General features: G+C 37.2%; 1 protein-coding gene across 4 annotated transcripts; it reads left to right on the top strand.

Moving 5' to 3' along the window:
• The first annotated feature begins 262 nt into the window (after positions 1-262).
• On the top strand, positions 263-17922 carry LOC128011632 (eukaryotic translation initiation factor 4B). Of its 4 annotated transcripts, XM_052594273.1 has the most exons (15): positions 264-403; positions 2076-2216; positions 6187-6392; positions 7644-7760; positions 7999-8053; positions 8174-8317; positions 8542-8670; positions 8813-8980; positions 9079-9316; positions 10980-11068; positions 11204-11447; positions 12790-12827; positions 13138-13270; positions 14938-15010; positions 16968-17922. In XM_052594273.1, exons 1-15 carry the CDS (start codon positions 391-393, stop codon positions 17043-17045), a joined length of 1866 nt encoding a protein of 621 aa, XP_052450233.1. In that variant the 5' UTR covers positions 264-390; the 3' UTR covers positions 17046-17922. The 4 variants fall into 4 exon arrangements, with proteins under 4 accessions (XP_052450234.1, XP_052450233.1, XP_052450235.1 ...); XM_052594274.1 differs by lacking the exon at positions 14938-15010 and having other exon boundaries at positions 263-403; XM_052594275.1 differs by lacking the exons at positions 13138-13270; positions 14938-15010.
• Positions 17923-19161: the final 1239 nt, after the last annotated feature.

The following is a 19161-nucleotide window of genomic DNA, read 5'->3' as shown; positions in this document are numbered from 1 at the left end:
TCTAATATGATGAAGACTCTTGCAGTTGTTGTCTCCATGTTTTTTTTTTTTTTTTTTCTTAAAGCTTGAATAAAAAAAATATTAAAGGATGATGACAGAATGCTGACACGATTTGAAGACGCCCTCTGCTGGTCAAAATACAACAAAACACAAGTATGCTCTCAAGTTATATAATTATCTAATGGAATGAACTTCGTGCCAAAGACGGTATATGTCCACAAATATTTCAGGGAGCACTGTTTACACGCATTGACAACAAGATTAAACGGAACCCTAACCTATAAAGACTACATTACCCAAACCGCAGTGGGCGCAGCGCTGGATGCGTGTTGACGTCAGGCAGCAAGCCACGCCCCCATCCGGGGATGTGACACGCACTCCTTCTCCAGCATGGCGGCTGCAGGTGAGGGTTTTATAAATTTGTGCCAGGGCCGGTTGGGAAATTTTGGGTGCGACGTGTCATTAGTGTACGGGAAATGTCATTCGGTGGCAGATTAAGTGTGTCGCACCCCTGATGACCTCGATTTAGCGGCGAGGGCTGGTTGTAAAAGCTTGATCTTGAGTTGTGAAGAGACGCTGCGTAGAAACTGCACCAGCAGCTGTGTGTATGCACAAGAACACACTGACCAGCTTGTTTACTTTCTGTTCCCACAATACGGAAGCGATGTTTTCATGTACTGACGGCGAAATTGTCCTCTGCGCATTTCTCAGACAGAAAACGAAACGCATACAGCCAAGCCCGTGTCTATATGCTTGCTGCTATGTGTTGTTGTCATTGCATTGTAACTGTTTTGCTTTTCCACATATAAATGCACTATTGCTTTGCTTTGTATACAAGACACGACCGAAATAAACAAGTGGCTCGAGCGCGTGTACGTGTGAATAGTTGTGTAAGCGCACGCGCAGAGTTGAGGGAGGGGCTGCTGTAACTTCATACAGTCCCCTTGCACTTTTCCCGCGTTTATCTTACAAAATACATCGCCTTCCATGAGTGTAAATAAATAACACGTTTTGTTTCTAAGTGCAGTCGCTTGTTTAATTGAAAAAGTAACCACGTCATTGATAAAACAACAATTATGTTAGGGCTGCTCTCATTGGCCTTCTGCACTGTCCCAGGACAAACGCTCTGGATAACTCAATTAGAGATCTGCACATGGCTTGAATTGACTAATTAAATTATTAACTGTCAGCCAAGCTACCGTATTGACGGCTTATATTAAACAAATAGACATTTAGCATGAAAAGGAACAATGCCATTTACTTTAAGACTTTTTTTCTGATAGCATTTTAAAATCGTACAGAACGAACAACTCTTATGCATTCATATGTGAATCTAAGGTGCTTTTCGGAAAGCCATATCTGGTGCTGAAAAATGGTAGCTCTAATGGAGATCATTCCCATGCAGCGGTCCTAAGAGAAAATGGCACAAAACCACATTTATACACATCTTGTCAAGCATTAAACCTCTTCTAGGATTTAGTAGTTTATACTCTTCCTTCTTCTTCCGTCATTGCTACTCTAAAGCCGGTGTGCTTGAGTCATTGCACATACACTGAGCTTTAGGATAATGTTGTCAGAACTTGGGGGCTTTGTTTTGGTTTGCAGCGGGGCGTCGTAGCCCTACAGTAAACACTGATTCGGTTGCACAGAACTGGAATGTCCTGACAGTGCAGTCTGTCACAAAGAGCTCAGAAGTGTGTAGTAGCTCACAACAATGCCTCTCTCCACATGTTAACCGCATCGGTCCACAACAGACGAGAGTCAATCTGGCCTGAAAATAGATAGCTAAATGCAGCAGTTGGTCTATGCAAATTATGTAGGACTGGTTAGTCTACATTTACTTAATTATATTAAATGCAAAGTACCCTAACTTGCATATTGTTCGATCTTCTGCTTTGTCATCCAATGGCAAATACATGCATAAGCCATAGCAGACTTTTCAATTTATAGCCCGTTTGTTTTCATAGATAGATGATGACTCATCGTAGTTTTGAGCTTAATGGTCAATCTCTGGAGACCTTTCATGCTGTTTTCAGTGTGTGCTTATTGTTTATTTATTTCGTATTTTTTTGCAGGTAAAAAAATTAAGAAAAAGGGTAAGACCCTTACCCTGACTGACTTTTTAGCGGAGGACGGCGGGGGAAATGCTCCACCGAGTTTTACGCCCCCAAAGCCCACAAGCTGGGCCGACGAGACCGATGACCTGGAGGGAGATGGTGAGATTCAGATATGGGATTTAACATCTACCACATTTGAATTGTAGATGCTTTGCTTTCAAAATATGCTTTTTCAATTTCGATAACTTCTTTTTGATTTCAGAATTGAAAAGATAATGTATAAAACACATAACAATTTACTTCCCACTTGTATTTAGTGCCTGTTTAAAATGACATATATATATATGCCTTCAAAAACCTCAGCGTCAGGCATGAGTCAAACGATCGCGAAACCGTTACAGGTGACCTGGAGCTTCAGTAGTAGCTTCAACGGCGAACTGCAGTCAGATGAGATGTTGTCAGACCATATGTCAGTAAAAACTAAATCTTCCTGTCCTGTCAGCTGTTATACTGTGTGCTCGGAGCATGTGCTCTTGGACGTACAAATGTGGCGGTGCTTCCATAAATAAAGATGTTTAACAGTATTCGTATTCAAAATGGTAAGCAAGTGCTGCTTCGTTTACAGGTTGTTTATATCAAGACTCCAGACTGTGGCTAAAATGGACCAAAAATTTACATTTTCGAGTGAAGTTTTTGTAGTGTCTATTTCGTGCACAACTTGAACAAACTACAACAGGTAAAGCTGTCAGCTGTGTGGATATTAACAATATCATTAACAATTCTCGTTTATAATTGATACTATGGCTTTTTGTTGACAAGATCTTTAGTCTATATGCTGTGTTTTCTGTTAATGTTTGAACCTCATATTATTTGTGGCGCACTTGCTGTCCAGAAATCACAATAAGCATTGTGCTTTGTTACCTTTTAATAAACAAAGTAGGCTATCATCTTTTAAATTCTGCCAAATTCATAACAAACAATACTGTTATGATGCTCCACAATGCGGCGCGTGATCCCGTTATATCTTTCTCTTTTACTATGAAATGAACATCAAAAGTTATTTTATAAGATGGCCTACAGTACATTTTACTGAAATGTCTCGTGTAAAAGATTATTCAGTGCTTTAAACTGCTGAAAACGTGTAAAGCTTGTAGTAAACAATGCCACGCAATACATTTACCTCAGAATAGCCATTCGGCTCATCAGTCAGCTAGAAAAATAACAATAAAGAGGATCATTTTGCTATATTTATGCACTATAATGCATATTTATATTTCCACTTAACCTCTTGTCTACGTGATAAGAGAATGCAAGGTGCTAAAGATAAAAGTCAACACCTCCTATATAACGGCATGTTAATAATGAAGAAAAATAGACTGGATGTGTGCATGACGTGAAAACATTTATTGTTTGCTTTGAGGAGGAGCCCCCAGCAAGTAATGCTGACATAGTTATGGCTGGCGATATTACCACAGATTTTGTGTAATAAACAACTCTTTGTGACTGTATATTTTGCAATTTGGAAAGATGTTTTGTTCCCACTCTAAGTGAAGCTTAGTTCCATGGACATCTACAAGATGGATTCAAATGCTGATACTGACAAGAAAAGATGAGACATAAACACATGACCATATGACTGAAATGATAAAGTGTTTTATTTTATTTTTTTCTGTGGCCTCATTTTGTTTCTTATAGAAGCCAAAGGATGCTTGCTTAAATGTTTTTTTTTTTTTTTTTTTTTCATAATATATAAAGTCTGGAGCCCTTGTATATGCAGTCCTGGTTTAGGTTCCCTTTTTTGAATGACAAATAAAGACTATTGATACCTGCTGATAAAGATAGTTTCACCACTGTTTTCTTTGGTTTTGGTTTGGTGTTTCACAGACTTTAGGGAAATGCACATGCTTGAAAAGGGCATAAAAATGGATCTATAGCTGTCATTGGGCTGAAATGTTTTCATTTTCAGTCAAGTGTAAAAGTTTATATTATTTAAGACAAACTTTAAGTTTTGTTGTTGGATCATTTTGTAGAGGCTCAATTTAGTATTGACGCTTATTATGAAAAGCTGAAGGTTAAATAAGGACATTACAGTTCACATGAAAATACTGTCATTACAACGCTCATTACATACCAAACTTTCTAAGTTTATTTCTTCTGTGAACAACTAAATTAGATGTTTTGCATTCAATAATTCTCATTCAATAAAGGCATCAAGTGACTACTGGCTGTGAAGGTCAAATAAAGTAGGCCTTATTACTTATTCCAATTGTTAGTAATGGTATTTATTATAATATTTGATAATATTCCCCTCCACTGTAGTTTTCAAATGTCATTTCCATTTCTGCTCTTTCAATACAAGAAGTACAGTAGCAGTTTTCCATGGCAAACCTGGCACTATGCCTCTTAATATAAATATAAAATACAGTGCAATCATTTCCGACATCGCACAGTGCTCATTCAATAAATGCACAGCTAAAACAGTTTAAAAGAGATTTTAAAATCTAGATTTAAAAGTGGTTAATGTTTTAGCACATCTGATCTCTTCCGTAAGCTGATTCCAACTGTGGGTGGCATAATAACTAAAAGCAGATTCCCCTTGTTTTGTGTGAACCCTTGGTATTTCTAACTTACTCTGCTGCAGCTGTCTAATTAGAACATCTAATTCTTGAAAAAAAAATTTGATGAAAGTATGCTGATTTAGTTACTCCTTTACCATGGCTTCTTAAACTAAGGTCTGTCTCCAGAATCACACCAAGATTCCTGACTTGATTTTTTGTTATTAGACTCCTAGAGTCAAGGTATGCATTCACCTTGAGAACTTCAGCTTTGTTTCCCAATACAATGACTACAGTTTTTTTCCTTGTTTAACTGAAGAAAGTTCTGGCATATCCAACTGTTAATGTCATCAATGCATTGGCATAGGGAGCCAATGGGGCTGTAGTCATTTGGAGATAAGGCTAGGTAAACCTGGTAATCATCAGCATAGCTATGATAGGCAATTTTGTTCTTTCTCATTATTTGACTTAGTGGGAGTATATACAGGCTAAACAAGAGCGGTGAAAGAATTGAGCCTTGTGGGACTCCGCATGTCATGGACGTCCACTTAGACTTACGCTCTCCTATACTCACATAATCGCCTCTCCCTTCTAAGTATGACCTGAACCATTTGAGTACCATCCCAGAAAGCCCGACCCAGTTTTTCAGTCTCTGTAGTAGTATGTTATGACCAACAGTGTCAAACGCAGCACTAAGATCTAGTAATATATGCACTAATATTTTGCCAGAATCAGAATTTAATTGAAGATAATTTATTATCTTAATGAGCGCTATCTCTGTGCTGTGATGTGGTTGGAAACCAAATTGAAAATTCTCCAGGTATAAATTTGAGTTTAAGTATTTGTTCAGCTAATTAAAAACTAACTTTTATATAATTTTGCCTATAAAAGGAAGATTAGATATTGGTCTATAATTGCTCAAAATGGTGTTATCAAGATCTTTTTCAGAAGGGGCTTAACAACTGCAGTTTGAAAAAATATGTGGGAGTGTGTGAAGATAGCAGGTTGACGATTTTAGGTGCTGTACAATTTCTTCCAAAATTTTACTATCAATTTCTTCAAAAATAGACAGTATCTTCTTTTTTATATTGCAGCCAAATCTGTCTGACCACTGCATAACTTGAGGATGTGCTTATCCCCTTCCTGATATTAATGATCTTCTCTGAAAATTTCGAAAGTTTGTCAGTGTCTCAACAGTAGCAAAAAGAGTGCTAGTGTTCTGAGTGAAGTTACTGTTTATGAGGTTTAAGAAGAAACTCTGTGTAGCTGTAGCTACTTCCACATTGAAAGCACAAAGGCTATCTTTATAGTATAGTGAATTTCAAGTTTCATCTTCCGCCACACTGCTCAGCTTTCCTGCATTGTTTTTTCAAACTCTGTACTGCTGTTGATTTTCTCCAAGCTGATTTCTGTCTGCCAATCTTCTTACTGGCTATTACAGGAGCAATATCATAACATAATATAATAACTTTCTTAACTATTGAGTTAAAGGAATAAAGGACATTAGGGAAAATGATAGGAGAGTTTACATTTTGGGATGAACTGTTCCTAATCAAGCTTCACTTCTTTTATAGTTACTACATCCTGGCACACAGAAGATGACGTGTATCGTGCGCCGCCCATCGATCGGTCCATTCTCCCAACGGCTCCACGTGCAGCCCGTGAGCCTAACATCGACCGCTCCCGTCTACCCCGCAGCCCCCCTTACACTGCCTTCCTGGGAAACCTCCCCTACGACGTCAGTGAGGACTCCATCAAAAACTTCTTCCGTGGACTCAATGTGAGTGTCTCCTCTTCCTGTGAGCCTGCAGAAGGAATTCTCACATGCATTGTACTTTGTTAACATGGATTCTGACCAACAGCACCCTTTGGGGGTTTCAGACTTGTACTGTTTTGCATGTCTCACAACACCTTGTGGTAAATAGTGCATGAAGAAAATGATTTTTTTTTAAGATGTTTTGAGAGAACAGCTGAGTTTCAATGGGGGGGGGGGGGGGGGGGGGGGTCTGCAACGTCATTTTTAGGTACATTGTCACATGCCATTACAAGTTCAGCAGTACAAAATACACATTTAGTTTAAATTTAGTATAATCATTTCATATAAAAACTTTTTTGACTGTTCTTTTACCGCATTAGTTAAGTGTCAGTTCAGTGGATAAAGATTTTAATATTTTGTTTATTCAATATTGCATTGTGTATCATTATTATTATTTTTGTTACTTACACTTCCATTGAATTTTTTTTTTATATATATTATTAATACTTTAATATTTAATATTAAAATATTCAGCTGCGATGCATTAAATTGATTAAAAGTTACAGTAAAAAATTTGATAATGGCATTGAAGGCTAGAGTAGTGACTGCTAAAAAGTCAGCTTTGCTATAACAGGAGAGCATTATATTTTAAGAAATATTCAAATAAAAATAGTTGGCAACACTTTATTTTAAGACTTTATTACACACTTTATATATATACTTACTATTATAACATCAATAAATTTTGCATAATTACATGCAAGTAACCCTAATCCCAACCCTATCGTAAGTATATTAGTTACATTAATTATTGTTACTCAGTTAATTAAATTATTAATTACACTGTAGCAAGGACACTTTCAAATAAAGTTTTACCAAATAGTCTAATAAATTATCTGTCTGTCCGTCGGTTGGTCGGTTGATCAATTAAGGAAAATGCAGACTGTTTAAATCAGCATAAACCCTAAAAAATAGAATCCAAAACAGCTAGATGGTGCAGAACTGATGTAATGCACTTGATCAGAAGGCAGGAGCCTTTGGACTCAACTTTAATTTAATTAATTTACCATTTTTAAAATAAATTAAAAATTGTAACTTTACACTCCATTTAAAAAAAATGCAAGGTATACTGTAAGATGCTGGGAAAATAGACAAAATAGCACTGCTAACGGAACAGGAGCAATTCTGTGTAAAACTGTAGTGCTGTTTTCTAGCCCATAGCGTAAAGCATAAGAAATATGAACAACTGTAATTATTTCTTATTAATTCCTACAGATCAGTGCAGTTCGCCTCCCAAGGGAGCCCAGTAACCCAGAACGGCTGAAAGGCTTCGGCTACGCAGAGTTTGATGACGTGGATTCTCTGTTGCGTGCACTCAGTCTCAATGAAGAGGTGAGACCCCATCAGTAGTATTGGTGTTAAAAGTGTTAAAATCCACCTTGTTGTTGTCTGTGTGTCTGTCAGTAACAGATACAGACCTGTGTGCTCCTGAATTATAGAAATCACTGTTGGTGTTGTTGGTAGTTTTATTTTAGCCACATGGTGGCGCTAGTTGTCTGTTACACTTATCCAAAATGAAGACAAAAGCTCTCAGCTCTGTAATTGACCCTTCTTCTTACTCTCTTTCTAGAACCTTGGAAACCGTAGGATCCGTGTAGACATCGCTGACCAGTCCAATGAGAAAGGTGCGGCTCTGAGAAACTGATCTGTTCATATGTACCATAATGCAGATGTAAATCTTTTTTATTGGAGCAAAAAAATCTATATTTGCAAATTCACAATCATTTTGGACTTATCCTGATTAGAGAGAGATGAGCGCTCCTCATCCGGACGGGATCGTAACCGTAGTGAGCGAGACATGGGCCCTGACAAGACCGATTCTGACTGGCGTGCACGGCCTAAATCTGACTCTGATGACGGTCCACGCAGGGACGACGCCTTTGCAGAGCGTAAGCAATTATTTCATGTGACAAATATTTTTGGAAAAGGAGTATAGGAGGAAACTACTTTGAAGCTCTAAAAAAATAAAAATATGTCAAGCTACAAAACATATCTATTGTAAGATTACATGTAAATGAATTAGTTATTAGTTAATTCGTTAGTTATTTGGTTATTGGTCAGCACTGAAGAGGGAGTACAAAAGTTGTTGTTTTTTAACCCATCCACTTCTTAGGGTCCCGAGATCGTTATGAATCGGACCGTTCCCGTGATGGCCAGAGGTGGGACAATGACCGCTATGATGGAGGAAGAGACAGATACCGGGAACGTTATGATGACAGAGAGCGCAAAGACTATGACAGAGGTATATAACACCTTCATACATTATAATTCTGACAAATATGCAGTTTTCCTTTAAGAAATATTTTTATCATCATTTTTGTAAACAGTTGTGCTGTTTACATTGGTGATCTTTCTTAACCTAGTGTTACCTAACCTTATTTCAGGTTATGATTCTCGCAGTGGGGGTCGTCGAGCATTTGGAAGTGGCTTTCGGCGTGACTATGATGACCGACGGGACGATGGACGGGGCAGCGGGGAGCGCTATGGAGACCGATATGGTGACCGGGAAGAGAGATACGAGAGACGGGATGATAGGCGTGAGGACAGAGGGGGTACGGTGCATTTAATTTATCTTGGTCACTCCAGGAACCAAACCTAAAGAAGTCTTTAATAAGGTCATCTAAACAGACTGGACTGTGTCTGTGTTTAGGTCCACCTCAGAGGCCTAAACTGAACCTGAAGCCCCGCAGCGTTCCCAAAGAGGAAGACCAGAGCAGTGGCCCTTCAGCCTCGGGACGAGCTGCGTCCATCTTCGGAGGAGCCAAACCAGTGGACACGGCAGCTAAAGAGAGAGAGGTGGAGGAGAGGCTCAAGAAAGAGCAGGAGAGACTGCAGAGACAACTGGAGGAAGACAAGAACAGAGGACCTGAACGCAAGCCCAGAGAGAGGTACAGGACATTGTTATACATTTTTACTTAAATGTTGAATTTTATTGTTAAAGAGAGATCAACCAAAAATTATTTTATATTAAATATTATCAAAAATAGTTAATTTAAATAGTACTAGACACAATTTTGAAATACATAGGCCTACACTTTATTGGCTGAATAATTGGAGCAAAGATGACGCACAAGCTCAGTCTTAGTGGTGGAAATTTTCAGTTTCGTTCACCAAAATGATTCGTTCACTGATTCGTTCAGTTACCATTTCTTCATATTACACGAAATACGCCACAGCAAGTAGCGAAAAAGAGTGTCTTATGTGTTATGTCTTAAGTCAACAAACGTATTCACTTGTGACAAAAACTGATCTGGCTTTATTAAAATGTGTGCATGATCGCATTCAACAAATAAAGTCTAAATAAATTGTTCAGATGAACAAAGCACGAGTTATTCTTGCATAATTATTTTAATTGTTTGGTCAGACAGTTCATATATTATATATTTACATTCATAAATCGGGGATTAAACGTGGAGTTATGTTCATTATGCTAAATATCAAAACAAGCGTATGTGCACAGTACTGCGCTTTGCGAGATTGAAATGCTAAATGGGCGACTGATCCGGTATACTCTCATTTATTTAGTTCACGAACGACACGTACCAGTTCAGTCATTTCATTTCACGAACGACAAGATCTCTCGATCTCGTTCAGACTCATGAAACTCGTTCAGTGAAGGGCGTATTCGTTCACTACATTCAACAAATCACATGCTCCATTACATCTTATACTTGAAGGCTATTGGCTCGAGGTTCAGTAATTCTTTGACAGGATGAGACAGTTCACAGATACTGCGCATGCGCTGCTAATAGCGCCGCGTTGCTGTGGAGGGAGGAATTTCACTGAACGAGAAATATGAGTCAGTGGATTACATGAACGAGAACGATTCATTCACCTAAAAGATTCGTTCAAAAAGAACGATTTGTTCACGAACGACACATCACTACTCAGTCTGCAGGTAGAGATGGAGGCGGCAAGAGAAAAGGTGAAGACTGGGGAGTGGAAGCTCCACAAATACACAAATAGAAAGAGCAAAGTGTGGGAGGCATTTGCTGAGATAATGAAAGATGATGACCAAAGTGGTGGCTTTGTCATGGCCCAGTGACGCTACGATGAGCATTTACTATTTAAAAAAAATACGGGATAGGAAGTGGGTCGGGTACAATATTTTATTTGTATTTTTTTGTGGTCCGGGTTAGTTGAAAACGTCGGTCGGGTGCGGGTTGTTTATACACTGACCTGCGCATCACTGATATATATATATAAATATTTTTTTAATTGAAATAATCTTTTTAAATGTATCACATTTGTTCATAACTAGGAGGTTAACTAATCATTAACTTTGTTAAACTACATATTACCAAATTAAACTATACATTTATATAAATTGCAATAATGACCTGTAGCTCAATTTACTCTTGCATATTAATATGGTTTTGTGAATGATTGAATACACCCCCAATAAAAAAAACAAAAAACTGGGATGTGATGATATTAACTATTTTAATTTGTCTAATTATGTTATTTAGTGGCATAGTACTTAGGGTATACTTTCACATGCTTTCCCTTTTTCTAAACAGTGTTTTCACTTTCATTTTCTAAAACGCTCAGGCATCCCAGCTGGCGCAGTGAGGACCAAGCGACCGAGCGCTCACGAACAGGAAGTGAGTCATCACAAACAGGAAACACATCGAGCAGGGGTAAGTGATCACTGACCAGTTATACACCGATCTGATGTACACAAAACATTAACAGAGACTGCTTTATAGGAACTGATCATAAGACACATACATAATCGTCACACCGTCGCTATATGCAATGATTTATCTCAACAGTGTCGAGGCGTCGGGAGAGTGAGCGCTCTGTAGAAAACGAGGTCTTCAGCAGCCGTGATGAGGATTCATCCTCACATGGAAACCAGACTGCTCCTTCCAAGCAGGAGGGGCTGCTGCTGAAAGTTGTCCCAGCGCCTCCACCGAAGGAGAACCCTTGGGCGAAGAGGAGCACCATGAGTGCAGGATCCAGCGAGAGTGATAGTAAACCTGTCGTCTCTCCCAGCAGTAGCGCGCCACCCAAAAGGTTTATAACACAGATTGATGTGTTATATATCGATAGCTATTATCCAAAAATTATTTCAGTACAACATGTACTATATTATTACAACTATATTATCTAAAATATGATATAATTAGTACACAATAATATACTCTACATAATACACAAAAACTAAAGTAAAAACAGTTACACTTTATGGTACAGTGTATTTATTACAGTGTTATTAACTAATTTAAGTATTAAGTAATATTAAAGCTGCGGTAGGGAACTTTTGACGCTCTAGCGGTTAATAAACAGAACTGCTTGCGTCTTGCGGAAGAACATCGTAGCCGGAACTACTTCTCTCTGTTTATGTCTATGAAGGATCACAAAGGTACTGGGTTACTCCGCCGCGGTATCCCCGAAGCAATCTAAAATAGTCCGAATATAAACACTTATTATAGGTGTACCCTAGTGATTCAGGACAAGCCAAAAACACGGTTTGGAAAATGGATTCATGGTGTACTCGCTTATTATATACATTTTGTAAATCTTGAACACAAACAAAGTTACGGACCGCAGCTCTGATTGGTTGTTTCTTTCCGGGAGCGGTCTGTAACTGCAAATGGCAATAGGAGCACTGGGAGGAGCCAGAGGAGCTTGATTTTTTTCACAGATTATCTGTCTCATATTCTACTGTCAGGACATAATGACAGGTTTAACAAATATGTAAAAAAATATATATTTACAAAAGTTACCTACTGCAGCTTTAATTAACTGGATGCACTTACTTTATGATTAGGGTTAGGATGCGGTTTGGTTTAGGGTTAGTTGCATTATGCATCTTTTATTGTTATTACTATAAAAGTGTGACAAGGACACCGTAAAAATAAAATCTTACCATAAATATTATGAAATATTATTACAATTAAAACGAAATATTTCCTATTTAAATAAACTAAAATGTAATTTATTCCTGCGATGTAAAACATTTTCAGCATCATTACTCCAGTCTTCAGTGTCACACGGTCCGTTAGAAATCATAATAATATGCTGATTTGCTGCTCAATACATATTTCTGAATATTATCAATAATGAAAACAGTTGTGCTGCTTAATATTTGTGTTGAAACAGTGATACTTTTTATTTATTTTAAATAAGGTTTTTTTTTTTCCTAACAATTATAGTTGTCTTTACTCTCACTTTTGATTTAATGCATCTTTGATGCATAAAAGTACTGTTTCTTTTTCTTAAGACCACAAAAAATACTTTCTGACCCTCAACTTTTGAAAGTTTGTGTATATATTTAAATATATATAGAGAGAGAGAGAGAGAGAGAGAGAGAGTTGTTCTGACTTCAGTATTTTTGATGTACTTTATGTTTCAGTGCAGCAAGCTCAGCTGATGCTCCTCAAAGAAATAAAGGTAAGCTTATAGGTGTTCAAATCCAGCGAGCCATGAAAAACAATAATGGTGGAAGGTGTGAAAGAAGAAGACAAAGAATATACTCTTTTATTCCACACACAAGTCACAACTGGAAACCCCTTAAAAGTCATATTGGATTGACAACGGGATTATTGTCTTTTGCAGTTGCCAGGCAAGAGAAAATGTCCAGTAGCCTCTCTTCCTAAAAACAGCCTCTTCCAGATGTTTAGTTAAGAAGCAGTTAACTGAAGCACACAGCCTAATGCAGCTCCTTTATTAGTAGAGTTGTCCTAGTGTCCTCTCCTTACAGATGAAAACAAAGCAGATGGGGTGCGCCGGGACCGGGGCCCCTCTCGGGGGCGTGGTGGGGCCTCGGGCTCTGGAGCATGCAGGGGGCGTGGAGAAGCAGCCAGCCGAGACCGAAGGAAGGAGACGGGAGACAGGTTAGCTGTTCTCATGGCACCCCCTACTGCTCAGAAGCGGAGAGATCTTTTTTCCTTCTGGGAGGATATATTAAGATACTCTTTAAGTTCTTATTAGATTTTGTAGTATTTCTGAATTATAAAGGTGGTGGTTGGACAAATGTGTTTCTTGTCTAGTTTGGCCTGTAGAACACTGTGTCCATTCGCATCTTTCCAGTCAAAAATAAATTAATTGTTTTACAGATTTTTTTTTTTTTGCAATCAGTTGAATTATAATTCAGTGACTCACTCACAAAATCAGTTACTTGTGATGAGAAAAAGTCACTTGAGAAATCCAACACACAGATTGACAATTTGGATTGGAGTGATACAAACAGTGAAAAGACCAATTATATTTAATGACTGAAACTAATTGTTGTGTAAAACAACAGTTTAAACATAGTTCAGCTCAATAGTAATAGCAAATATCTCTGGGCAAGATGCATTTGGCCTCAGGAACAAGAGAACAAGTGTATGGCTCCGGAGCAGGGACTTCATCTCATTTCAACATCAAATAGAATGAGTTTTTACAAACTGGATTTTACAGTATCAATTTAGGGCTGTGTGATTTAATCAATTTTTATTTTATATTTCCATTTCTGAGAGGTATAGCACTGTATACAGTATACCAGTCAAATGTTTTTGAACTGTAAGATTTTCAGTGTTTTATAAATATTTATCTTCTGCTCACCAAGCCTGCCATTAAATTGTGAAGTATGTTTACTATTTAAAGTAACTGCTTTTTATTTAAATATCTTTTAAAATGTAATTTATTCCTGTGATGCAAAGCTGTATTTTCAGCATGATTACTCCAGTCTTCAGTGTCACATGATCTTTCAGAAGTCATTTTAATGTGCTGAATTACTGCTCAAGAAACATTTGTTTTATAATCAATATTTAAAACAGTTAAGTACAATTTTCATCATCATTTGACGGATAGAAGATCCAAAGATCAGCATTTTTCTGAAAAAAAAAGCTTTTGTAACATTATACTGTAAAGTTTAGAGAAATTATGTAAATACTTTTATTTAGCAAGGACGCTTTATATTGATCAAAAGTGTTGATAAAGACATTTAGAATAATACAACAGATTTTAATTTCAGATAAATGCTTTTCTTTTGAACATTCTGTTCATCAAAGAAACCTAAAATATTTTTTTTCAGCTGTTATCAATATAATGATAATAATAAATGTTTTTGCTGCATCAACTCACCATATTGGAATGATTTCTGAAGGATCATATTACGATAATAATGATGCTTAAAATTTAGCTTTGAAATCACAGGAATAAATTACATGTTAAAATATATTAAAAAAGAAATCCGCTGTTTTAAACAGTAAAACTATTTCAAAACGTTACTGTTTTTGCTGTACTTTGGATCAAATAAATGCAGGCTTGGTGAGCAGAAGAATTCCGCAAAAAAAACCTTAAAAATCTTACTGTTCAAAAACTTTTGACTGGTTGTGTATATTGACCAAAATAGTTGTGCTTACGATTATGCCATGATCAAGCAGCCCTATATTGATTGTAATATTGCCAATAGGATGTTTTCCCCTCGGGGTCTATGTCCCTGCTCCTGAGTGTTTTTCTGAATGAGTGTAGACGCTCTTGTGAGACTCTGTCTCACTGTGTTGTGCGTTACTTGTAGAAAGGATGCAAGAAGAGAGCGAGATCTCAGACCAGCACCAGAGCCAAAGAAATTTGAGGAGCCTCCCAGTCCTGTGAGTGACAGAGCTAACACTCTCTGTGGGTGTGAACCCATGATCCCCGCTCCCTCTACTTTTACTTCTGGCTTTCTTTGCTCTCCAATCCTTTAATGAAAGTTTTCTCTAGTCCCTTTTTTAGATGCTTCTTCACTCTGTGTCACGGAAATTACAATGTTGGTCACAGACTGTAATTGTAGGCCTCTTTTAAAAGATATGTGACTTGAAAAATGTAAATATTTATTTGAGTCTAGACACATAATTTTGATCCTGGCATTGAATTATAGCTGTAGTATAGAACGGAGCAGAGAATACTGATGCAGACCTCTCCAGTACATGCTTGTGTGTGAAAGCATTACATTTGACACCCTCTTCCAAGCTGTTTGTGCAATGGCCCATCAACCAGTCTTATTTTATAAAGATGATTCAATTATAGATTCAAATCCTAGATTAGAATTTTCTGAATGCGTGTGGCATCTGTAAATGAACAAAGTCCTCATAATCAGTATCTGTTGCATCATTTGCAGCAGCTTCTGAAAAAAAAAAATGTAATTGAGATCCATTCAGGTCTGTTTGCACACTGGAGTCCATCTGGAGTTTCACCGTGTCAGAACTTTTCAAACAGACACATAGAGTTGGAACTTGATTTGGAAGGGGTTTTCACGGTAAGCAAAATGGACCTAATTAATGGACCAGATGGAGCAGACCTTAAAATACACCAGGTGTTAAAGAACTAGTTTTTCAGCCAAGTTTACTGGTGAACAGTGTCTTCTTGAGGACATTTAGACTTTCTATCCTCCTGGTAGTCCTGGATTTATCGACATGGAATAACAAGGTTAAAATTTCGACTAGCTACATGGAGGTAAGAGGCGCTGCTACCCCTGCTCTACGGTATTAAGATGTGTTTTGGTCGAAGGGAGACAACATTTCCATTTACATCTATAGAGCAGACCTAATTTTATTTATCTTATACTTCAATATCTAATATATTATTTTTAAAAAGGTATGTTTTAGGGCCTTCCTGACTGTCCTCCAAAAAAGTTTTTTTTTTCTTTGATGCAACACATGACAAAAAAACTGCATAACCTCATTCTAATTGTGCTGTTTACCTATAAATCAACATAGTGTAAGAGACATTCATGTTATAAGCATTAGATTTGTGTCTGTTTACTTATTTGTTGTTTTGTTTTATTTATCAGAAGTCTCGCAGAAAATAGTTCTTCCACTTCTAAAAAAATGCACCCCCCCCCCCACATTATGTTGTCTCAGACTTTTACGTATATAAATGTATTATATATTTAACTTTATTTTTTGCACCCACTGTAAGTGTTTTTAATTACTACAACTAAATTTAAATCAATTATTTGATGCAACAAACTTACTGTTTACATGCTTTTACATTATACTGATATATATAAAAATACCTGCGACTACATCTGTATTTAAATTCTCTAGTTGCTTCTGTAATTAAAGTGTTGACCCTGCACTTTAACCCCCCCTTAAACCTAACCATACCACCAAATCTGTCCCTAACCTTACCCATACCCACTTTAATAGCAGCAAAAGTGATTTGCATTATAACATGAACACAATAAGTACATTGTACCAAACTCATTATTATGGATCTAAGTGCATAGTAGTTAAAGACACCTAATGTCAAGTTGGACCCATTTTTCCCCCTAAAGGAATTGCTCTGAAGACTAAACTAAAAATTAATTTTGTAGAAAAGAAAAATTCCATATGGCTTTTGTATCCTTGGTAAATGTTCAGAAATTTAAATGGGGATTATTTAGTTTCACTTGTTGCACTAGTTATGAGCTAAAACCATCAGTAACATAAGTCGATTCCTAAAAGCTAATTTTAAAGCAACAATTCAAATGAAAATCATCTGATTTTGAGACCATAAATCTCATATGAACCTCAAATACCAGCATTGTTTTGGTTACATCTTACTATGCCCTTTTTGTTTTAACAGAAATTCAGCTCAGCCAGTAAATATGCGGCCTTGTTGATGGACGGGGAGCAGGGAGACGACGAGGAGGGCGGAGATTAGGAGGTGGATGGACTGCACAGACGACAGTCTAAATTGAATTACAAATTAAACCTACAGCTTTTGTTTCATGCAGCACTGAAGGACCCAGATGAGCCCTTTGAGAGCAAAAACCCATTTTTAGAGCAATCCCTTCCTCTTAAGGACTGAACCGAAAATCTAGTGGAAAAACACAGGACTCATTTTTAATGTAAAAAAAAAAAAAAAGTGGAAGGATGAATGCTTATGACTAATACATGTTTTGGGGGGTGGGGATTTAAATTCACATGAAAGGGATCCTGCTCTTGCATACATCATAAGTTGAGTGCATTTCCCGGTAGCTTGATTGCACGATGAGTGGTGGGAAAGTGTAGAATCAGGGGAAAAGTGCCACAAGATGAATGTTTTCCCTGAACTTTAGGGCTTCCTGAGCTTTCTGAAAGAACGTTTACAGCAGTTGCTTTACCGAGATCTCTGGTCAAGTAAAGGGGTACGTGACTTGCATTGTTCATCCATTGGTTATAAATCTCACAACCTTGGTTTTATGTCTTAAACTGGCATTGGCCGACAGGTCTGATGATTTGTATTCAGGGATAACAGCCGCTGAATAACGGCAAGCAACGGATCAGAACCTGTTAGTTTTGGTTTGATATTTCTCTGCGCTGCTTTAAGCAGGAGTCTCCCATTTTGGCACTTATCCTTTTGAGGACTTTTTTAAGCCACTCCTTTGGACTGATGTGCAATAGGAATTGACATATTCCTCTGAATCTCAATATTTCTACAAAAGAGACTGCTGCAGCTTTGGATTGAGCCTATATCTTAAAGGTAGTGACATGAATTGCTTAATGATTAAAACTGTGTACCATCTAAAAAACAATAAAAGACTACACTGAGACAGTTATGCTTTGGAGGACTTTGTGTATTAAATTGCATCTCAGAATATTTTTCTAACTGTGTTTTGTGTGTGTGTGTGTGTGTGTGTGTGAAAATTATAAACGCAACACTTTTGTTTTTTATGTGCTGAACTTAAAGATGTAAGACTTTTTTTATGTACACAAAAGGCCTATTTCTCTCAAATATTGTTCACAAATCTGTCTAAATCTGTGTTAGTGAGCACTTCTCCTTTGCGGAGATAATCCATCCACCTTCACAGCTGTGGCATATCAAGATGCTGATTAGACAGCATGATTATTGCCCAGGCTGTCCACAATAAAATGCCTCTCTAAAATGTGCAGTTTTATTGTATTGGGGGGTCAGAATAGAATCAGGTAAATCAGGTTGTTGATTTTTGCCTGTGGAATGTTGGTCCACTCCTCTTCAATGGCTGTGCGGAAGTTGCTGGATATTGGCAGGAACTGGAACACGTATACACCAATCCAGAGCATCCCAAACATGTTCAGTATATATATATATATATATATATATATATATATACACACACAGCCAATTATAGATATATATGGCCGGTATTAAGAATATAATATTTGCTAAATGTTATATTTAACTGTTAATTATGCATGCTTTTAAAGATTAACTTACAAGTGTGCATTGTGCTCTACTTTTTGTAATTCTATGAAATAAGCCTCTTATACTGACCAAGAGTACATTTATTTGATCAAAAATCATGTAAAAACAGTAATGTGAAATATTTTACAATTTAAAGTAACCGTTTTCTGTTTGAATGTATTTTAAATTGTAATTTATTCCTGTGATGGTAAAGCTGAATTTTCAGCATCATTACCCTAGTCTTCAGTCTCATATGGTCATTTAGAAATCAGTCTAATATGCTCATTTGCTGCTAAGAAAATGTTTATTATTAGTAGTATCACTAGGGTCCAAATTTTTAGTTGTGGGTTAAATATTTGTGACAAATATTAGTGGCATTATTAAATGTTAAATCCTTTATTTGAAGAATATTCCTTGTGTATCAACCAGAATACAAATTTAAGTGTATTTCTACTCATTTGGCACTTGGGGAGAATTCATAGTATTGGACCATAATGCGAGCTCTCCCCCGAAGCTCTATGTCTCCTGGACCATTGGTATAATTTTGAGGTCAGAGGTCAGCAATCATTCATGAAGTCAAAGTCTGACTTTGGCCTGCCTCTATGTTCAAAGGATCCAGAGCCTGGATACTACA

This window comes from Carassius gibelio, chromosome B23 (assembly GCF_023724105.1).
Source record: "Carassius gibelio isolate Cgi1373 ecotype wild population from Czech Republic chromosome B23, carGib1.2-hapl.c, whole genome shotgun sequence".
NCBI lineage: Eukaryota > Metazoa > Chordata > Actinopteri > Cypriniformes > Cyprinidae > Carassius > Carassius gibelio.
The sequence above is the reverse complement of the archived record's forward strand: the minus strand, read 5'-3'. Positions and strand labels throughout refer to the sequence as shown.